The sequence below is a fragment of the Meleagris gallopavo genome, chromosome 20 (assembly GCF_905368555.1).
Source record: "Meleagris gallopavo chromosome 20, MGAL_WU_HG_1.1, whole genome shotgun sequence".
NCBI lineage: Eukaryota > Metazoa > Chordata > Aves > Galliformes > Phasianidae > Meleagris > Meleagris gallopavo.
Genome location: NC_139423.1, coordinates 9,634,843 through 9,658,927, shown reverse-complemented (window position 1 = coordinate 9,658,927; position 24,085 = coordinate 9,634,843). Strand labels below are relative to the sequence as shown.

Genomic DNA, 24,085 nt, shown 5'->3' with positions numbered 1-24,085 from the left:
ATGATCAAAGATTAACTTTAAATGGATGCTGCTAAGAAAGATCTTCAGTCTTAAATCAGCTTTTCTGCTTTAAACCTTTCTCTTTAATCCTCAGCTTCAAGTAATTTTATAAATAGATAAAATTGGAAAATCTTTTAAACTATAGAAGTATACTATCATCAGATGAGCCTCAATGCTATCTTTTCTTCACCTGCTGTAACTGTAGGAAAACTTACACAGGTTGTGTTCTTAAGAGATGCCCTTTGCATCAGCAACAGTGTAAAATTATTCATAAACAAAACGTGGATCATTCACAAAAAACCCATAACAACACTAAATCAGTGTAAGTCCTTTCTCCTACATAACATTTTCGAGACGTTTCTATGGCAGGACGTAAAACCAGAGGCTGTACAGTACCACAGCACTGACCAGCACGCGTGTGCAGCTCAGGGAGACCTTCCTGCTCTCACAGCCACGTGCCATTGTGCAGTGCTGTATTTGTGTGTGCTGCACAGCACTGCGGGGCTGGGGCCAGTGGGACCCCAAGGCTGGGCGGTGGTGCAGCCACGGCCACCACCTGCAGCACTTATCTGGGATGCAGCCTCAGTGCTTCTGCAGCTACACTAATATCGAAAAAGGGAATCTACAAATGTTTCTGAAGAAAAGGTGGTTGTTCTTTTTTTCTTCTAGTTTTAATTAATTCTAGTGTTACTGGCCTCAATATAAGTAAAAGGTAAACATCTTACAGAATACAAAATGATCTTTAAAACTAAGATATTCTCATACAGGGAATCGGTAGACCTGACTTTACTGACATTTAAATTGGGTTTGTAGTGCTATCAGTCCACTAGTCTAAATACAGTTATTCCTGATTTGTATGAGTGTGAAAATCCTACGCATTTCTTTGTTTTGACAGCATGCATATTTTTCCATGCGATTTAAATAATCAAATCTCCTTTCCTTCTTATGAACTGGTCACATCTCATGAAGTTGGTGAATACTTTACAACTCCAGTAAACAGCAGAAAAGGCATTTAGAAGATGAACTGTATATAATCATTAAAAAGACTGAGCATAAGGAGCTACCAGAGCAGCAGACAACAGCAATATCCACAGACAAACTCTATGTTTGTGTTCAGCCCCCAAAAATAAAACCAGATAGAAACTGTCATATCCAGTGGTATGCGGGACAGTCACAGAAAAACAGATTTGAAAGAAATGCATACGAGTGTTTATAAACTCCTTCATGAATGTCATTAATAATAATAATAATAAAAATACATACACACACCAAAAACACAGAAATTGCTCTGAAAAAATTCTACGGAACCCATGTAAATATTTTAAGTTAAAGCACTCAAGATGGCTGCTACATGACCCTGATACTAGGAAGAATGAACAAAGTAGGGTAAAGGAATATTAATGCATACTGATGTGTATGAAGGGCACCTCCATGTATAAGCAGATTCATGAAGGCTTCTCCTGTTCCAGAAGGTGTTGACTGGTATAGTGAGAGAGTAACTAAATACTTCAATCAAATACTTTTATGTAATAACAAAGTAAAATAGCAGCACTGGGAAGGGAAGCAATGCAACAGGGGCTGTCAAAGCTGTCGTGTCTTTCATATTCTCTCGGAGTGCATTGGGTACATCAGGAAAAAAGACTGCTTTGCAAGGCTTCCTCCACATGGCTCCTTATAGAGTACTTTGTCCAGCCCAGTTTTGAGACTCAGGCAAGAAGAGCATCTGCAGTTTTACATGGGAGACCCTTTTCATGCTCTAGCAGCTCTCACTGTTGGAAGCTTTTCAGCTTTAATTTTCCTTTAATTTCTTCCCATAACTCAGGTTCTATGGCACTTATGGCTCAGCAGTGTAGCCCAAAATCGCAATCATGGTCTTTTATTTTACAATTTTACTGCCTTTTTATAATTAACAATTTGCAAAATTCTCTGAGGAGATACTCAAGTTGCCAATCTGAAAAGACAAGAGATTTCCACGCCTTGGCACTGTTACCCGAGAGAAGATAACCTGCTCTACATTGCTGAGCCCAGGATCTGCTGCCCTGCCTCTGTGACTGCCCATGGGTGGCGTTACAAATATAATATTTTGTTATAATACACATCTGGTGCTAAATTGGACTCCGCCTCCCACTTCAGAGGTGTGCGTGAGCAGGGCAGAAGCCAAGTCACTGAGCAGCAGCAGTACTGAGGGCTATGGTGATGTTTTGGAGCAGACAAGTCACATTTTAATTTGTCTTAAACCTGGATCAGTATTTGAATCGAACACAAGTGCTCAGACAGTTTTAAATCCCACTCATGGTTTTTAACATGAACATTTTTCTTTATCTTGTATCATTCATCCAGTGTCAACTGATGTGATCTACAGAAACAGTAAAGGTTCCATGGCAGTAAGTTTAATTTACTGCTGGTGTTTGACTCTCATCTTGATGTTGCAGAATATGTCAAACTATAAGAGAATACAAACAAAAGCAGAATGGTAATAATTATTCATTCTGCTGGCGAGGTATACAAGTCAGGCATTAAAAATGAACGAACAGCAGTAGAGATTCTTTGGCAAAGCTAATACAACTTGCAGAATCTCTGCATTATCAGGAATATGTTCACACTATCTGGTTTTACTGGTAACCGAACAACTCCATGCCATGGCACGTTTGTCTCACTGACCCTTCCACACTGCTCCAATTTTTATCCTCTCCTTGAACAATAGAATATTCCTTAATAGAAACACAGATTAATTATTTATGCTACTGCTTATATTATAAAATAAAAATGGCAACTGTTCTCCTCTTTTCAGACCTAACCTTTTTAGCCTCACACTAAACCTGCGGTACTCCAGCACTTTATTCATTAAAGTCTAACATGGTTGTAATGCGTGTTTCCAGCATTCTTTACTCAGCCATACTAGAAAGCAAGTAAGAGAACTGAGTTAAAAAATGTCCCATAAAAATTCGGTTCTTGTTAAACTAAAAGCAAAGGAAAATGTCAGAAAAGATGAGTGATACTTTTTGCTTATTAATGCTAGATGGAACTTGATTTTAAGCCATTTCGACTTTGGCCTATTTGGATTGGATGATTTGGTTTGGGATCAATTTGTAGCTCAAGATAGAAGCCTGCAAGAGAAAAAGCTATGCATTCATCCAGATGAAAAACTCTCCAAACTCCTGATCTCTGCTTCATCAGCAGTTTACTTCCTGAATCTTCCTAGCACTGCAGTTATTCTCTGCCATAAAGCTGTAGCACCAAATGGAGGCTGGTGGCCATGAAGCCCCAGTCCCCACTGGGCTCCCCTCCCAGCCAGCATGCTCCTTCTGATGCACCTTTTCCCTCTCCCCTTTCCCCAGAGGGAAAGCATTGACATCAGGTACCAGTTCTCTTCAGGACAATAAACAGTATTATTACTTTAATGCTTGTATTTTACAGCTCAGTGGAGCAGGTGCAACCTGGAACCAGCACTGCTTTATCTTGGAAAGTTACAGTACTTGCTGCTTTTCAGTTTTGTTTTCTCAACTATCTTGCTTCAAAATTCAGGTTGAAACTGAGGCAGCAGGCAGAGCTGAGAAGTAGTTGGCTCTCTTTCAACCCTCATAAGGTAGACTACTCCAGTTTAAGGATTTGTGGACAGATTCAAGGTGCATATCCAGGAAGTTTCTCCTATAAAAAAATTGTGAATGATTCATTTGCTAAAGTTTCAGGTTTGGAAGAGATTGAGGGATGGGTTCTGCACTCATTACTTGTGAGATGAATTTGTAAAGATCAGGTGAAAACAGTTTTGAGTGGGTTTTTTTTCCAAGTATGTTCACATCACTCATTAGAAATGCTGTCTTCCTTTGTAAACATCCTTTGCTTGGATGTTTGAAGAACCATACCACAAAGAGTTTAGGTGAAACTGGAAGAGCTGTGAGGGAATGAGAGTTCACGTAGGCAGCATGCATTCGGCTCCATTCAGAAAAACCGATGTGTGTAGCAGGCTCCTGCATGAGTCAGACTACTATCTTATTATGCAGAATTCCAATTAGTTCTACTTTTCATTGAGGAAACACTGGCTTTTAAAATGGAAGAAAACAAGAATACTCAGTTGATGCCCATCTGCCATAAGCAAGGCAAGTCCATGGATGATAAACCTATGGCTTCAACTCACCAGTACCCCTCCAAACCAAGGCAGCTGCTCTTGCAGCATTCTAAGATTTTCCAGAACCAGCTGGAAAATGATTTGATGCCAAAGTGACCTTACTATTTTTTTTCCCAATTAGTAGAGATTACAAATATTTTGCCTGTTGCAAATTCATGTTTTGTCTTAACCCTGATCCAAGACTCAGGCAGCAGAAGCAGCCCATGCAGTGAATGTTTAACACGAGTTTCACAGCACCTGGCATTTAAGTGCTGATGTGGCTTTGGATTACATAACAACAACTTTCTGAAGAGGCTGCACACAAGGAGCAAGATACATCTATGAAGTTGCATAAAAGATTACTTTGCTGGTCAAACTTGTCTTGGCAGAGTACAGTGCTCCGCACCATGAGCAGACCACTTCCATTAGGCACTCGTTCTTTTTTCAGGCTGCATTGGCCACTTAAACCAGCTTTCCCTCTTATTATCTGAACATTGTCTTTCCTTTTTCTCTGCATTTCCCTGCACTGTACCTGTTCTCTGTATCTCTTGCAGCCTTCCCACAAGAAATATAAGCACTCCCTTGACATTCTCCTCACCACTCAGTTCACAATTTTAAACTGGAATACTAGGGAAAACTATCAAAAAGGAGAGAATATTATGTTCTACGAGAGCCTGTAGTTCCAAACAGGCACATCTGCAACCTCTGAGCAGCTAATCAGTCAGTTGTCTACCAAAAGAAACTGAACATGAAAAAATCTAGTCAGTGGAAAGACGAACAGAGCGGTGGAACAAGTTCTTATGGGAATATTTTAAAAACACAGATTTCTGACATTTGAGACAGCTGTGAGCAAACAGGTTTGGTTTGTGAACATTCAACAAAGCTGACATCTGTCAGCTCAGCATCTTGACATGCTCAGCCCAAGTGTTTCTAAACACATCTGCACTGGGAACTTTCTAACATGATATTAATTCAATGAACGATGTAAACCAATAGTGTCAGAGTAGAACTCTGGTGCTGTATCTCTGGATTTATATCAGTAAATATCTCTACATCAGGGATTTCAAATAGCCTTTGTCATGTCCCAAGCACAGCTGCAGTCTTTTTGTTGTTTCTTTGCAGCCTTAACTCATGCTATGGACTTTATTTTTTAATTAATTATGTGTCCTATACTTTAAAAAGTTCTTCCATTAATTTTAGGCACATGAAATAGCTCTGACTCATTATGAACTTGAAACATGGTCAGCATACTTTTATTTTCTGAATGAAGTATGAGGCAGAAACATCCCGAAGTATCTTATGAAATATTTATGCTCCCATGACAGCACAACTACTGCTTTCTTATTCCTGTTAAGAAAGGGGTAGTGGCACACAGCATGGTGTGCAGAAACATCTTGTTTCACCAGGCAGCAAGGAGATTCACCTTGTGCCCAGTTTCCTGCGGGTGTATTGCAGAAAAAAATCAGCTCTAATGAATGTCTGTAATACTGAGCAAGGTTCTGATGGTATTTCATTCACAGCTAACTGCAGGATGCTTATGGCCCACATCTCAACAAACTCATTTGAACAATGCATTGAAACAAATGCAATAATCTGTATAAGGAGGAAAAAGGTCTTTTGGGCCTCATATAATTCCATTAATCTGCAAATCTGAATGCACTAGACTTAATTGGGGTTATACAAACGTTGAATACACACTTCCAAAATCTGCTCAGAGGAGCAGCTCTCACACACGTTACCTGTGATGTCAGTGGGGGGGCAAAACCACAAGCAAAACAAAATGGAACATGCAAATGGTCTCCAGAAACTTGAAGAGCACAAGGATGGTTGTCCTGACCATCAAAAGGTGCAAGTTCATTTTATTTCCCAGACATGGAAATAAATTTCATTTCAGTCATTGTTCTGAAATCATCTATGTTTATAGAAGAGTATTTTTCAGTTATTTTCCAAATACAAGTCCCAGTGCCAGAAATATTCATTTAGGAAGGAAAGTATATGGGATCCTTTATCACACATGCAAGTGTGAAACAATGAGTCTTTCTCCATCGCCCTACTTATTTGTCACAAAATGAAAAGCTCGTGCTGACAGGTGTGAATGTCCTCGTGCAAGGGAGAGCAGGCTGCCTAGAGGAAAGCTGGCTTAAGGGGAGCAGGCAGGAACGGGATTTGAATGTAATATTCTCCCTCTTGATAGAAAAAAAGGGTTGATGAGATTTCCTTGCAAAACTTCCTACAATCAATTCTACTGCAGCAACGTAAAAAATAGTTTCTGTCATCTACTTTGTGCAGGATGCAAATTAAGTTTGAAAGCTGCTGCAGTTATTTAGACTGTGAAGTGAAGAAAGGAGGAAAGATAAAACAGAAGAGAAGAGCAGCCATGGCTGCCGCAGTGAGGCACAAACACTCCTCCAATTAGTGATGCACTCTGAATTTCTGTATCCATCCATAAAGCTGCTCTGGGCGGCAGAAAAATGCCTCTGTGCTCTCCAGACCCGGGCTGCATGCATTCCTGGTGCTCAGGGAATGCAGGTGTAAAAACTGAGCTAACAGTAATGATTTTCTGTGAAGAAAGACAATCCCATCCATCTTCAACTCTTGCTGGACTGGACCTTGCTGGGCTGTGTGCATGGGCCCTTTCTTACCCGCTGCCCGTGCTGCGATGCAGGCTGCTCCTTCTGCTGACACTCCCTGGTGCAGAGGCTGAGCAGAGCAGGTGAGCCTGCAGCTGCTTCTCTTTTAGCTGAGTCCTCAGCTCCCATCCCACAGCAGTGACAGCAGCGCTCAGCAACGTTGTTCTGCTAAGATGGGATCTGACATTTATCCATTGAGGAAGCTTCATAAGAAAGCTATAAAGCCCACTGGTGAATTCAAGAATATTTCTACCTACGCTGCAAGTAATTAATACTTAATCATTATAAAAAAATAGGTACGTACTGTCATTTGCACTTCCCATAATCCTGCCTAAACCACTTCCAGGGCTCTTAGGTGCCAAATAAGCAGTTCTTAAGAAGCTGTGCTGTGCTGTGTCTGGAAGAGAGAATTCCCTCCCAGATAAGCAGACAGGTCTCCTGACACCTTCTAGTTGGTGGCTATGAAACTTTAAAATACGGGCTCTCAGATCAGGGCCAGTGTTGAGTACAGACTGATGTCTGTTGTGCTCGTTCCCTCTGTTTTCCAGATATCATGTAGGAAAATCTGGGTCAAACTACAGGTAAAACACTCATTTCCAAATTAAGCACCACACAAGCAAGTGAAGTTCCCCCTTGCATCAACAGGAGATCTGCTCACCTCTGCGATTTGCTTCCCCTACCCCTGGATATTCATGTCCTAAGAGCATCTTCTTAGAGAAAAATACTGGCTGGGAAAGTTGACAAAATAGTAGAAACGCATAGGAAATTTACATTCAATATGAAATGTGTGAAAATATTGATTTCTCTCTTGTTCATCATCAGACAGCTTATTTACATGAAAAGTGTAAAATGAGCGATGGGCAAATGCAGGTTAAATAAGAGGCAGAATAAAAAGCAAACGTAAACCATACGGGGTATTCTTAACCACTTCAAAATTGCATGAAGTAGAATTATGTGATGAATCACTGCAAAATTCACATAAAAAGAATGGTTTTTTTCCCCATCTTCCCATGAAACTCTGACTTTATTCTTCTGAAAGTGCTTTAAGACTATACATTATTTGCTTGGCAAGAAAACTATATAAAAAATGAATGTCCAGCTATACAGTAAGTGGAAAAGAAAAGCGTAGCATATGCAAAATAGCAAAATGAAGAGACTTGCTGTGGTTCAAGAAGAATATGCAGGAATGGGAGAGGGGATCCTGGCTCAGGGCTCTGGTGGTGCAGTGATCCTGGGAGCCTTACAAAGCACTCCTCTGCAGTCCCCTGCCTGCCTTAAAGGAAGACAGAGAGGCTTTGGTGACACTTTGGAGACATGGTTTGAACACTGAGCTACTGGGGTACTGCTCCTTACAATTAGCATGGAGAGCAGTAACGGTCAGAGCAAAGAGAGCAGGGAGCGGAAATCAAACCAAAACAAGAGTGTTGTAAGGACCAAAAGTTGTTGTTTTAAAGGAATTTATTCTAAGATGAAAGATTCTGAGAAAGTGGAAAATATTTATGGGAAAAAGGCTTGCTTTTCATCGATGACCTTGAATGTCACTGCTGGTTACCCTTGGCAACAGCTAAAGAACAGCTGGGTTTCAATAAAAGGAAAATGCAAGGGAGAGCAAGGACCAGTGTTGCCAGCAAGTTTAATTATCCACTTTCCGTGTTTGTATTAGTAATTGGTTTCTGGGGTGTTGTTTTTTTTTCATGTTTAATCCATATGGATGGTAATACCCCATACCACGGCTGTTCCTCTCGCATGGCTGAGCGCCTCTGCCAGGAACAAATGTGGAGCTCTGCAGCTGCCCAGCAGCGGGCAGTGCCTGCGTGCCACTGCTGCACACCGCCTGTGTCCGGCACCAGCCTCTGCCTATCCACCAGCAGGCTCAACAGCTTCTGTTGGAGGCAAGGCATGCCTGCACACCGGGAATCCCGGGCTCAGTAAGCGTGGTGGATGTTTCAAGGTCACCGTAATTGTCTGTTCTGTTCTCTTTTTTTGCCCTCAAGAAATAATCAAATTAATGATCCTATTTCCGGGCAACTCCAGAAACTCTATTAATTTTAGTGATTTGTCCTAATACAGTGATCACTGCCAACAATTTATTTCCGTGTTTGGTGTTCAGTGAAGCTAATGTAATTTGAAAATTATAGCATTGTAAGATATGTAGTGACATAGAATTGATTAAAAACACAATTTAAATGAATCACATGCTTGCTTCCCCGGAAAGATTGGTAATGGCCAGCAGAAAAGAAAGAGATGAGACTGAAAACAGCGAGGGCGTAGATTTTAAGCAACTGATCCTCCACATGTTGGTTTGTCATTGCTAATCCAGCCTGCAACACGTATGGTGATGCCTTTGAGTCACCAGGCATGTTTGGGTGAGGTCATTTTATTTGGATGCGAGCAGAATATCATCTAAAGAAAGTGCTCAGCTCATTTCTAATAGTAATCTAACTCTTCCCATCAACAATTCTACATTGCTACAAGCCCACAGACATCTTGGTGATCTGCAGCCTTAAAATTAATCAGCTTTAAGGAAAGCTGGAATCGCTTGTCCTAAACAATTCAGTCATGTGATTAAAGAAAACAGGTGTAAGATGCAAGAGTCAGAAAAGAGATTCTACTTTGGGTTTTTGTTTTATCTGAAAAGACAGCATCTCATCTGTTGCACTCATTCTCCTTTAGGAAACATTAATCTGCACAGATGGTGAAACCTAGTAATCTCTGCTACCAGCTGCAGAGTGGAATTTTTAATGAAATGGGAATTTGAAGGTTTTCACAGAAAGCACTAGAATCACTCCTATTATTTCCCATGATGCCCAAATTACTTTGACTGTTATTTGACATCTACTGTACTGTAAATACAGCAGCCGCGCAGCTTCGGCCGCAGCCCAAACACCATCATTGCAGGGCGGCCTTGGTTGTTTACAAAAGCCAGATGCTGAAAGTACTGCGGTCAGAGGAGGAAGTCATCCACCGTCAGCACATCGACTACAAAAAGCTTGAGAACTTAGAACCTGCTATTTGGAACTTTATTGTATCTTTCTCTGAAGTTTAAAGTAGTTTTAGCATGTTTGCAAAGCAAAGTGAAGTCAGAGATTGAACATGAAATGTGATTTGTAGGAAGGAGGACCCGTCGGGAGCACATGGTCACCAGATTGCTCAGCCTTCTGAGATAAAGGTGTTAGCCAGGGGTTGTACTGCAGCCCTAAGGGTCAAAACAACAAAAATGGAGCTGCTCCAGGAAGAGAATCAGGTAACAGTTTGGGGTAACAATCCTAATCAATAATTACTAAGTAAACCTAGACCTAATATGTAAATTTAGGCTTTAAAAGTAATTGCTGCATTGTTAGGAACGCAATCGTGATGTGCAGCACTGCAATGAGATGGCGCATGTGAGCAAGGCGCTTCCCCCTGCACAGCTGGCACTCTGCTTCACCTGCCTTTGCCTGCTTAACCTGCTCACAGCCAAAAGGCCACAAGTTCACAAAATAACCTCAGGATAAGATAAATAGTTGGGAAATGAATTGAGTCCATGATCTGTGTTATATACCTGCAGCCACCATGCCTGTCAAAGTGTTGAGTCAAATCAGATTGACCAGCTGAAGTGCTATAAAATATGAATGCAGAAGGAATAGATGAGATCTTGATGTGAATCACAAAATACTCGATAAACGACCTGAAATTAATCAATCTTCCTTTCAGGCAGCTGTATATTCCATATTAACTGTGGCTAAAGTGAGAAAGCATCCAGATGAAGATACAGCATTAGAAATCTGTTTACTATAGTGCAGAACAACGTTGCCTTAGGTGATCATTTACTCTGCAGAAGTCGAAGGGGCAGATTTAAAAAAGTGATTCAATCCTTAAGATGCAAATAGGCACAAGAAGTGATTTTTAAAGACAGAGTAATTCTGGCATTAACTTCTCTTGATGAAAATGGGGTGCAGAACATTTGTAAATCCTCATTAGGAAGGTAATCACCTTAAAAATATGGTCCCAGACATCTCTCAGACAATTTCCTCTTCAATCTTTTTAATGGAAATGGCTTCTTCTTCCTTCTTCTCCCATTTATTGAGCGGTTGACAAAACAAAAGTAAGAGAGAGAGTTTGAGGTTTAGCCACTGTGAGGAATAATCCCAGTCAACCATGAGAGTGCTTGCTGCTCAGGGATGCTGTGCCTCTGTATTTAGTTTTGGTGATTCAGGCTCTCGCCTTTTAGCCAAAGTTAACAGGGCACACTGGATAAGATATTCAGGGATAAATCCATGTTTCAGTAATAACGTGGCTAAACCAGATTTACAATGGATTTATGTTTGTCTGAGAAAACAATGCAATGAACACAGGGCTTTTGAAAACACTATTAGAATGTATTTGTACACCAAAATGAGTGTTCATTTCCATTAAAATGTTGCTTTTGTAGCAATGATTGAAGGACAAGGTAAGAGACAACAACCTCAGTGAGCTACTGCTTGGAATTGCTGTGTGTGCTGGTGAGCTGGGGCTGAAAAACGGCAAGTGCAATTATATTGTCTGTATTTGATTGGGAATCCCAGAGAAAGATGTAAGCTTATGAAATGGTCCTCTATTGGAATAATAATGTAAAAAAGATTTTAAAGAAAATACTTTTGATAGTTGTGTGCTTTAGTAGATCATATTTGCTTAAAATGCAGTTCTGTTTTTGTTAACCAAGCATTACGAAAGCAGTAAAGCCATTTGTGTAGCAGACTCCCTAGCATTCCAAGGGTTGTGCTCACAGCAGTCCTGCTTCTAACCTCCTCCTCACAGTGAGAACTGCTCCAGGGTCCGGCACTGTGAGCAATACTTTGATGTGCTGAGGAAAGTGGAGGTAAAGACACCACTGAAAAGAGGAAAAACAAAAACAAGAAAAGGAAAGCAAGGAACATAGACAAAGAGAGTAGGAGCAAGAGCAAAATAAGGAGCTGTGTAGAAAGGGGCCCTCCTGTAGGGTGAGAAGGGAGGAACGGGCTATCATCAGAACCTCCACTGCAATTTGAAGACAGACATTTTGCTGCTTTTACCTTGAGCAACTACACTGGAACTATCTCCCGTAGCTGGCACAGTGAAAGCCACCCACATTATTAGAAAGGAGAAGGAAAGATCTATTTGATTAAATGAAGGCAGCACTACAAAACTTAGCAGGTCTTGCAAGACAAGGTGAAGAAAAGCTTTCATTTAATGTTGTCGCTTGTTGAGCACAGCTCCTCTTTGTGATGTGTAGCCTTGCTTACAATAAACTGCTTTTGGGGTTTTCAGACGCCTCGGCTTTGCTTCAGTGTGTTTAATCACCTGCAAAAGCTGTTTATTGCCTTGTATACTTCCCCCACCGTGAACATTATCCTTTAAGTAGAAGGCTTTATGGCGAGTCAAGGCAGACCAAATGATGTAAGGGTACAAGGCGCTATCAAAGCAACGCGCAAGCACAGATGAAATAAATCCATATGAGGACTACAAACTGTGGAAGTAGAAAGATAAGCCATAATAATGCAGTGCAGTGAATTCACAGGCACTATTTTATCCTTTAAAATGCACTGTTGTTTTTGAGAGTCACACTGGCAATCTCATATGCAACCATCAAAGAAGGACGCAGGCATTCAAAGAAAATTAAGATCATGATAGACAAAGATAAAAAGGCTAATAAAGGGCATATATGTGTTCTTTACTTCTGAAGGCTTCAGCTGAGGCACTGTAAAACAGCTGCAAATATAATAAAAAAGCAAAGCACTGAGAAAGTATTTAAATGAGAAAATGTTTTATTACATAGAGCACTTCCTTTATTAATAGAGAAGGACTCATTGCGTTTGTTAATGACCTGCATCTAAAAGAATATCAAGACCTGGGACAATTAATCAAAGACTTGTTACAAAAAAAGAATAGTTGTCCCTCCTGTGGAAGATAGAGGTTGTTGAATTAAGTTCAGATATCTTTAAAGCTTTGTGCAGGTGTATCAAAGCGTCTAGTGGCTGTGCTGCCAGTGAGTTTGATGATAGAGATAAGAAGTGGTGGGCAGTGTAACATGAAAGCAATGACAGTGACCTACCTCTGTATTTCACACACAACAATCTGGTATCCCTGGGATTTCCGAACTCTGCATTGCCATTGTTTTTTATGGAGAGGAACAAGAAAACCCACACAGCGTCATAAAACACTGGAAGAGAAAACTGATGCAAATTGTAAATTAGAGGGAAAAATGTTGGGCCAAATGGTCTTTCTTGTCTTTAACGTTCTGAATGTTCCCACAGAGAAGGCCCATTGCAGCTACTGACAAGCAGTTTGCCAATTCTCACTCAAAAGGAGTGATGTATGAATTTACTGCTCCCCTGTTTTCAGGTTTTTCAACTAACCACCTCGCTGTGTTATTGACCAGAGATGCTGCCTGGATTTCGGTGTCTAATTCTGGTTATTCACCGCGTGAACTGACTTGGACTTTTAAATTAAATAGTGCTAGCTCAGCCAGCACGGGGCAAAACCATCAACCTTAGAATACATGTTTGTATTGGGCAATGCTGCAAAAACAATTTAATCACTTTGTTAAGAAAAAAAAAGATTTTAAATATATCAATGTAACCTCACACGCTTACAGGATGGTTAGTTGAATTAGCAAGTTAAAATTATGACATTTGAAATAAGTGTTGTTGCAAATGCTAAACAACTGGTGTGAATACAAATTCAGCCTGGGGTTCCATCAGTTCTATTATAGTATGAAGAAAATACGTTTCCAGTGAATGCTTTATCCTTTCATTTTTCAAATGCACTGAAAATTTCTCTAGCTACCTTTTATTTACAATGCATTTATTCTAAGTTGTCAAATACAGTCAGGACCACTTTAAATTCAAGAAATAAAGGGGAAAATTAATTTTATATAAGTACCGCTGTTTAAAAAGCTAGATTTTCCTTGCCAAAGAGAGCAGGTTATTTCCTTGTAGTATTTTGATATGCCTCTGTTAAAGAGGAGGAATGCTACTTAATGTTTTGGGAGAGAAAAGTGAACAAGCAAGTGCTTAGAGTTCATTTATACTTGTAGCTATATTGAACTTCCTCTCCTTTCTTAGAAGTAATACTGGTAAATTCATATTTGTTACTGTCTCTTCATAGTGAATGAATTAAATTTACCACTTAACCAAGCATGAAATTATGTTTTCAATAATAATTTAATAAAGGCTGCATAAGCTGGGAACAATTATATATCTCATTGAAGAACCAGTTATCACCAAAGGTGTCCATTTTAGTCATTAAGTAAAGTGTGATTGCACATCCATAGCACATCTAGAAAGAGAGCTGATAGCCCACTGAGCTGCAATGAGCCAATGGAGGATGCAGGTAGTAAAGCTTATTGATTGGGCTCAAAATACCATAAAAACTTAATGAAATGTAACTTTTATCTTGCTAAAAAATTGCAAAATATATCTCTTTAATGCTATGTGGACTCTTGCTACAATGGCAGATCTTGAGATGAGAACCATTCTCATTCAGGAGTTGTTCCACTTTCCTGTCTGTTTGCAGCTAGTTTCTGCATGCTCTAATTGGATGCTGGTCCTCATGCACTCTCACTGTACAGTAGTATCATTCTTTCTTGTAACATTTGATGTGCAAAACTCCTCTCTTTCCATCTTCTCTTGCTATTAAGAAATGATTGCAGTCAGGTAAAGTTTGCTGTAATAACTTGACAGACTCAATACCTCATCTAACACAGCTATTTGGGTTGGAAAGATGATGGTAACTACTAAAGAACGTTCCCAAAACATGGAAGCTTTAGAAACAGAAGTACTGTTTGAGTAGATTCAAATTCTACAGAACAATGCAATGTCATCCTACAGAGCTTCAACAGTTCTCCCCTTAAAGTTTCACAAAGAAAAGTGGGTGATAAGGTGTTGATCTGAACCTGTCAGTTGTAAATCCCCTCTTCTCACAAATGTCATGCAAACATTCTATTATCTTTCTCCTTGTATTCATTCCATGATAATATTCTGTTCTGCTGTCAATTCATTATAGAAGTCTCTGGTTTTATAACTTGTGACTGTAGAGGGCAGCTGAAACCTCTCCCATACTGCAACTCAAGTTTGTGATGCACACCTGGGAGGGCACCAGTTTTATCTCAAGATATCTCCCAGGATTACAGTAAAGGATTTGTTGCTAAAACTCCCTCCATCACCAAACACTTGAGAACAATCACAGAAAAATTGCATATGTGCTCTCTGAGAAATTGCTTTACCATTGTGCCAATGTGACTGATAGACACTCTGGTTGTACAGGACACTCATTCCATCACATCTCAAGAGATCTACCTTCTAAGGAAATCTGAACTCGACTGATGTATCACTCCTTTTCATAAAATTTCAGGTGCAGAACTCTTCTCTCTGTCTGCCCCTTTCTCTCTCTCTTCCCTTGCTGTTAAACAATGACTGCAGGCAGACTAAAAGCAATATTTACAAACTTTGTTGTAATCATTTACCAGACTCAATATTTCACCCAGCACAGCTGTTTTATTCCCCCATTACGTACACCAGATGCTGTAATACTGTTCCTAATTTACGTGAGGGGTGTTCAGCTAAAGGCTGCTGCGGGTTCCCACACCATAGAGCACCGACTTGCAGCTCAGCAGTACGTCTCTCCAGTAAACACCTCTGTATGGGAACTGCTGAATCACTGCCTGAACCTCTGATTGACCACCTGAGGTGAGCAGTCAGCCCTGGGAGCACAGGTGAAGGCCTTGCCCACCTCTCCTAGACCCCTTTAAGAGCTGACTACCACTGGGGAAGGATTTCTTTTAGAGATTGCTCTTCTTTGAGTCTTCTCAGTGAACCCAGGACAAGGGTAAGCTTTCCGCCCATTCTTCTTTAACATGATAACCTGTTTAGCCTAATTTTCTTGTGTATTTCTTGATTATAACAGCCCTATATTCATTGATTATATGCACCTCCATGCTGCTCACAGGAAAAGTAGTCTCAACCCTGCTCATGGTAACTGGCAGAAGCGGGAAGAAAAGTGAAGTGCTGGCATGCATTCTGTACTTCCTACTAGTTCTTCTCTTTAGGAATCTCCTTCCTACTTGGCTCAGTGCGCATCCCTTTATTCGTGTGATTACTCATGCAGAGGACAATGGTGCACAAAAGGACAGAGACTGCTGGACAAATGATTTTAGAAGTTGAAATGGATATGTAATTTTACAGCTACAATGCTTTGAGGAAAAGAAGCCTAAGTGGAAGAGAGGACACGAGAGAATTCCGCTGGCCAAAAACATTTAATTCTGCCAATGAGACAGTAAGAAAGCCCAAAAATAGCTGAGGAAGGAGGTTGGACTGAGAATGCCTCATTATGATCAGCTTTATCAGAGATCTGCCAATGAAACCAAAAAAAGGCTTTTACCCTAAAAATGATGTTGATCCAAGCAATGATTTCTGGATTCTTATCAAATGTTGCAGGAGTTTTCACTGGCGTAGGCTTTAATAAGAAGAAATTCTGAGTTTTTATTCAAGAATACATCCACAACTGTATTTCTGTATTTTTATATTTTAGAGGATGAGAGGTAATTGTTAACAGTCATGGCAGATATACATGCAGTATGGTAATTACAGCACGTTGTTTGTTGGCCCTTTCGTTAGGGCATTACATCTTCATTTTCAGTGGTGAATATTTATCACAAAACTGGTCAAAGTCTTCACGTGCAACAATTTTTCTTCTTCCTTTGCACTTTTCTGGGAGAGCGAGAACAGGAGGTCATATAGCAGCTGGGCACATACAAACATCTTGGTGATATTTGCAGTGAAACTTTAAGGAGAACTGAGCAAACCTTCAACTTCAAACAGCGTTTAAAGAACATGACATTTGGAAAAATATCAGTCCACTCAAATAACTTGAGCTGTTGAGGCAGAAGTTTCTCCCAAACCATCGAGACCAATGCAGAGATGCCCACCTGTAGCTCCTGCCAGCTGTGCAGCACCTGCTCAGGTTCATAATTTGAGCTGATACCTGTGCTTGTTCTTCTCTGAGCTAGCTTGGGTACTTTTGAGCGGATTTTCCTGTAGTGTACTTTTGGCCTGTGAGACCACAAAACTGTAAGAGAATTTTAGCTGTGACCTTGCTCAGAATTACGGTAGCCCTTCCACATTCCTAAGATTACAATACAGTTTCTAATGGCCCTTGGAAGACTTTGCCAGACTGGACTCTCTAACTTAAATTTATCATAGTAGTAAGGAGTGTGAAATTCCTTGTTTGGTGAAGAAATTCGTTGCTTCTATACTTCCTGCCTTCATAGATATGGCTTTCAATAAGATGCCTATAACAAAAAATACCACAAAAAATTCATTATAACAGTAGCAAACTGTTTTGTGACCTGTTTTCTACTTTCCTTTCAGTAACTGCAGTATTTGCTGGCCAGTTTCATCCAACTTTGACAAAGAAGAAGATATCTAGGTGTTCTGTTAAAATTGGGTGTAAGAAGCCAAACTAATTTTGTACTGAGGGAAAGGCAGGTAAAACTAAGGTATTATAGATTGCTGTTAGCAGCAGTCAATTGAGCAATCAGCAGGTGCATTTGCAGGCTGGCTGTCACAAAGAGCTTGGAAATAGCCACAGCTCTGCTGTCTTTGCCTTGTAATGGAGGGTATTTGTGAAGTGATAACAGGGTACAGAGGCTATAAGGAAGCTAAAATGTGATTCCATAGGAAACTGGGCTTCATTATTTCTGCAGTATAGGGAACAATTTGTGTTAACAGAAAACTTGCATAACTTCTTGCCACAAAGAGGCCTCCAGAAAGGTCAAACTAACATCACAAATACGTAGGCACCTTGGTGAATGAAGACATCTGGGTAATGACAAATGGGTACTTACATGGTACAAAAGTTTACATAATAATAGAGGATGATTCCATCTGAAATTTGGGCATAGATGCTGGCATACATCGCTGTGCTTCCAAACAATATTCTTTTGTATATATGTATTTATGTGTGTATAGGCTTGCATCAAGGAGTTTTGTGTAATTCTACAGGGACCGTGGGTACGACATTCATCTTGCCAGGAGTAGACAATAACTTCCTTATAGTGAGAAGATGTCAAATAAACAAGATAAAGTGCCAGAGGTTTAAGCCTGAAGTTGAGATTTAGAGACACAGATTTATTGTTGGATGGCTAAAGGATTGAGTCTCTTCAATAGCACTGCCTTCTGTGCGTGTCAAATCCATCGTGGTAGTGAGGTTCTGGGTGCATTCTCCAGCATTCAAATCTGTCCTTTGGCAACCTTCCAGGAGGTCTGTATAGCAGCATTTCTGGACTTCTAATTGAGCAGTACCTGGTAAATGGCCCCTAATGTAGCAAGCAGAGATTTACATCCCAATTCATCTTTAGGGTATTGGAACTATGGCAGACTGTCACTTCTAATAACACACTGAAAAGCGAGATCACGAATTTACATTGGCATCAAAAGCCGTAGTCACTCCAAAGTAGCTATTTATGTCCATCATATAAATAATATGCTTTACAAAACTAAACACAAAAACGCACATATATGGAAGGGCTGTGATGATATCAAAAACAATGCACATTTTTTATCTTTATTTTTTTTTTCTGAAGGCTTCTTTGCACAGTGCGTTTAAACACTATTTTGAGTAGAGGTCTTAAATAGTCCTAGATGAAATAGGACTGGATGAAATACATGGTTAAGGTTAAATCCTTAGTTAAGGCAAAGTGTCTTCAAAGGAGCTTTTATGTGCCACCTCAGCACAGCTGTACTGCCCTTGGCATAGCCCTGGAAGCTGCTGTGATCTAGATTCATCTCCAAGATGTATTTCTTTTCGCTGCTTGTGTGGCAGCAAACAGGGCTGCAGAATGCAAGTAGAGCGATTTAGTACTATCAAATGGTGTTGGTATGCTGCCCCCAGCCACTGGCTGGGGCACAGTGGAAAGTATATGGGGGTAAAGGGTATACACCCATTCCTCTTCCCTACACAGCCAAAGGAAGACAAGAAACACAATTTGTCCTTATTAATTCCTTTCTGCTTTTAACTGATACACAACCAACTGAGATGCAATTTAATGTACCTTTTTAAAAGAGGCTGTCCTTAAAATCAGAGCATATCCTGAGCTTCAAAACAGAGTACAATCTAGCCTGTGGAGTAAGCCTTCTAAATCACTTCTTACTGCTGTATCTAGTATTTCTGAGGAAGTTTCCCACGGCAGAAAGGTGAGCATGTTTTATGGCACTGGACCAAATTGAAAGGCAAGCAGAGGAGTTGTACTGAAGCCACAAAACCTTGATGGTGTGAAGGAGATGTAGAAATGCATGCCAGTGCCATTCAGGTCTCCTTCGTGATTTCAATGGTGTTCCACTGCCATCAGCAACCAGAAACTTAGGAAAACACAAAGGCGCCCATCTGAGTCCCCACATTCCAAACTGATTCCATCACTGAAGTGATAAGGAAACAGTAACAAACCACTAGAGACAAATCTAAAATCTAGACTCCAGATAAAAGCTTTTTCCTAAATAACTCTGAAGCGCTGCTCAGCCGTTTTTCCTCTTCTAAATACTGAGCGATGAGGGCTAATATACAGCAGTTACTTTAACCTGCTACTTTAATTTTCTGTTCACTTATTACTGTATCAGAAAACTATTTAAGCAGCAATACTATATTGCATTTTCTTATTCATTAAGGTTGTTGATGTTTGCATTAGATTTTTGACTTTCTAAAGCCTCTCTAAATCAAAACATCATATTAGTAAGCTCTCTAAAAATTCATCACAAATCAGTTTACAGGTGACATTGATGTCTTATTGCTACCCATTCCTCCTGGACCATTTCTAACAATTCATTTTTCATATTCCTGCAGTGCTGAAATATGGTTCAGACCAGTATCTGTCCTTTTAGCAATCACCAAAGCAAAGCTTGGCGGTTGTCATATATTGCACTCTTGAGAAAAATGCTAGTAATACTCTGAATTGATTGAACAGCATGGAATCAGAACTAGCTGGCAGAGAAACCATTTAGCTGATTTCAATTCATAAATCTCTTTTCTCTCATTCTATTTTAGTTTAGAAATTGCTAAATATTGTCATTATCTTGTGATGCATAGTATGAACCCATTATTTATAAATATATTAATTTAAATAATATGTGATTGTGTTCATTAATGCCCCATATAAGGAAGCAGACTTATGGATTTTACTGAACAACTTTAATTTAGCACACTGAGCTTGAGAGAGAAAGCACATAACAGCCATTGGCCAGCAGACAGAGCTGTTTGTTTCCTCAGACACAATGTTCATCCTCATCTTAAAAACAAAGTGATTTTAAACAAACTGTACCTGCTTTAAACTACTGCTTTAAGCCTGTAAGCATGACTTAAAATGATTACAACACAGGATATTGCTAACAAGGTAAATTAGTTAGCAAGGATTCACTTTGTGTCTAATAAATGTGTTACTTAACAAATTTTTAGAAGTGGAAAAAAACGTATGGACAAGAAGTGCTAAGAAACAAAGCTCATGCTAGATGGGGAAAAAAAAGATTTCCTGAAGAAATCCTTACAAGCCATCAGTTGTGCTGAGAGCACTATTGCCAGGAACTTGAAAATCTAAAGGCAGAAGTGGCACATGTGGAGTTCACAGGCGGGTGGAGCCGTGCCTGGACACACACTGACAGCCCAGCTCAAAGCTCGCCGATCTCTTGCTCCAGCTGCAACAAAGCACGGCCCCAGCACTGCTATTCCGTGAGGTGTTCAAGCTCTTAATCCTACAGCTGGGCGCAGGTGTAGCCTCTACCATCACAGGTATATCTGCTGCTGCCTTTCAGCAGGTATATCTGCTGTCTTGATTTCATTTAGAGTACTTCTAAGGCCTCTTGTTTGTTTCCGTGTTTTATACATACGTATATATTTACTAATTTCTAGGGGAATTCTAAGTTTTCCTTAAAATGTGAGGAGGTTTGCAAAACAAAATATCCCCTGTGGATAGTAGAGTGCAAATCAAGAGAGCAGCAAAGCTGAACCTCACGGATCTGCTTCGGATCGATATGTGCAGGGCTGTGATAAACTTTCGCTCTATATTTAAAAAACAGAGTACCATGTTTCCATGTCTATAACTGCTTCTCACCTAACTGGAGCTTCAGACAATTCAGTCATAAAGAGCCTTAGAAATAGGGTTCTTCAAAGTAAGTCCACAGAAAATCAGGAGATGAGATGGGTTGCAGGAGATTGGGGAACGAAGGCAGAGATCTTGCGGAAGAGATACTGCCAGCACTGCTGAACGAGGGAGGAAATCCCGGCAGAGGACTAGCTCAGTGCACAACGGGGTGGTTTGTTCATCTGCTGCCAGTAACAGAACTACACGAGAGCTGGAAAGCTCTGCTTTGGAGGCAGTACTCGCTGCCTGTCACCAGTAGCTCGGCAGTGATGTTACCCTGCTGCATTGTTGCTGGGTGCCTCAGCGCCTACTGAACCCAAAGGAAAAAGTAGAGAAAGTAAATCTATATTTTGCTTTGTGACAGAGCGGAGAAGTGTGATTTGCATATTAATAAGAGTTTATATTGTTTATTAAAAAGGGTTGTTTATCTGAAAAGGGCTGCATGTTCAATTCACTAAAATGGATAATCAAGAGACAAAACTGGGCCTGAGATAGAGCTGAAACTTGGGGAGTTTCCTCAAAAGCAGCATTTCTTCTGGGGAATTTATCTGCATGTAAAACTCATTAAATATCTTGTGCTCAGATTCTGGATCTTGAAATCCAATTAACTGTATCAATGATATTCAGCCTTGAGGACCTGAAAAGCCACTTTCTCAGGAAATTAAGAAGCACAAACATACAAAATAACACAGCACAATTCAGAATAACATCTGACTATACTTGAATTGTAAATTGCATGAGCTGATACTGCACTGCGATGGTTTAACAGCACATAAAGCAATATTACCATTGCTCTCTGGAACTTTGTTGTGCAAATTGGATCAAAAGAGGTTTATCTACTTAGCAAATTACATTGCCATCCCATTTGCTCCTGAATGGATTGGGAAGAAGTTTCTTCTCAGCCTCAGGTCAGCAGTATCTGTTAAGTCATCTGCTTTGTAACAGGCCACCGTCTGCACTCTTCTCCCTTTGTTGGCACTGGGGTAGGAGGATGGCAATGTTGTTCTTTCATAATCCCCTTTTAGACTTTGACTTTTCTTTAGGAACAAGAAAATACAGCTTTTAATTCTCAAGTGGTCTAAAAAATTGCAGTTGTAATTGGAAAACCAATATGGTTTTCCAAAGTGTCTTCCATTACTAATACTAAAACAAACTTTCTGATGGAAGAGGCTAGACAGGTGGAAGGCTTCCTTCCATCTAGCTGCTCTCATATGGCACAATTCCTGCCAGCTCCCTTTCCAAAAGATGCACACATTTTTGCTTCTGTGTGCGACTACCTGCAAATTTCTTTTTTATTAATTCATAATTTTTTCTTAGGATCAGTTCCATAAAACCCTTTAGTTTACAACGCAATCACGGTCAAGTCTTGTCATAGAAATTCTTTGGCTGCCATACCAACTGGTTCATTGCCCTGAAAACTGAAGTGCTTCAGCCCATATGAAACATATATCCACTTTATAAAAAACATTACAAAGAATGAGCATAAACATACTGCCTGCCAAATCACCTCCTCACTGAAGCCTTAACTATGAGGAAAGAATTATCTTAGGGCAGCTTTTCCTTAAAAGAGCATTTTGATTCAGCCATTTTAGAAATCCCTCTAAAAAAGATTAACCACAACTAGAACAAATCCTGTTCTCATAACATGATAGAAACCCATCGCTGCCTGGCAGCAGCAGGACAGCATTTGTGAGTGCAATAAGGACATTTCATTACTGACACAACATCTCCCAGTGCCTCTGATATTTTATTAATAATCAAACACTACCCCCATCCCAAACTGGCACAAAACCCAGCTGAATTCTTAGGACCGCTGCAGTCACTGTATATCCTGAAACTCCTGCCTTTGGCTTGGTGACCACTTCCGTGTCATTTCTTTCTTGACTTTTTTGTTATATCGTTCTGTAATTTATAAATAACCTGAAAGATGTCATTCTTTATATAAATGCTTGAATCAATATCTTTTTTTTTTTTTTTTTTTAATAAAGACTCCAGTGCAATTCTGTATAAAAAGCAAAAAGTACATTTGCCCCTGAAATGTGGACCACAGCTGAAAGCATTACTGTCCTTCAGTAAGTAACAATACCACCATTTTTTCACTTCTGTAAGGAGGTTTACATCAATTCTGTTGTGTGTGCACTTGTACCACAAGAAGCTCGATAGGAAACACAGAGCATATTCCCATCTCACGGTGTTTCCAGCAGAAATCTCATTTGTCAAGACAACAGGAGAAGATAAATCATTTTCGAATAACCTTTTGTTAGAGTTTCTGCTTGTTCCAATATCGTAAGTCACAGTGCTTTTCCATTTGCATTGTTCTTTGCTACAGAAAACTGAACAGCAGAAGAGAATTGTCTGCCTAAAATAAGCAGCAAATCTTTAAAATACCTTTTTAGACAAATTTTAGCTCCTATAATAACTTAGATGCAGTAAAAAAAGACCAGTGATGAGGACCTATCAGTGATATTTTGGCACATATGCACACCTCAGACAACGATCTCTGCCAGTTTGAGCAGTATTATTTATCAAGATTGCTTTCTGCCTCTACCTTTGGTGTGCCAGCAGTCCACCTCCTGAGCCGCACATGGGCACACGAGCTTATCAGAAACAGCTCTGCTTTCACACAGCAGTTTATTCAGATACCCAAATCTGGGTAAACAGGGGATGGTTTCTATGCATATCTTTAAAGACAATTATTGATCAGAAACAGAGGTTATAAGCAGTCAGTTATGGCAGTTGCTTTTCAAAGGAAATTATCACGCTAATTTTAGCTAAGACTTTTTTTTTTAGCTGAGCACGTCTTTGCCAGCCTATGTTTTTCATCTGATCAACTATTCTTGGAGATATACTTAAGATCTATTAAAGTAAATGTTGTCGTTTTGTTTTATAATTAATTTATGGCAGGATATATCCAATAGAAGATTCATCCTTATGAATCTAAGTGCCAGCATTCTCTGGATTACAAAGAAACTAGATCATTTTTTAACTGCCTGTCCCATGCCCAGATATGTAGCACATAATTCCCTATTATCTTCTTGCTTTTATGCCAGAACACAAAGGACACGTACCTTTCTTCCCCCCGTGTTGATGCGAAGCGGAGTTAAGAATGGGTCAAAAATCATATGGCTGGTTTCGATATTGACGGGTGACTGCCTTTTCCCAACAGAGCAAAGATTCCACGCTGAGTTCACCAAACCCCAAAAGGAGGGAACTGTAAAATATAAAGGA

General features: G+C 39.9%; 1 protein-coding gene across 1 annotated transcript in view; it reads right to left on the bottom strand.

The window, feature by feature from the left end:
* The window catches only part of CA10 (carbonic anhydrase 10 (inactive)), a 157,663-nt gene that overhangs the window by 68,315 nt on the left and 65,263 nt on the right, over nt 1–24,085 (bottom strand). The window contains exon 5 of the mRNA XM_085240097.1: nt 23,926–24,068. Coding sequence (XP_085096223.1) covers nt 23,926–24,068 — 143 coding nt within the window. The remainder of the gene's footprint in view (nt 1–23,925; nt 24,069–24,085) is intronic.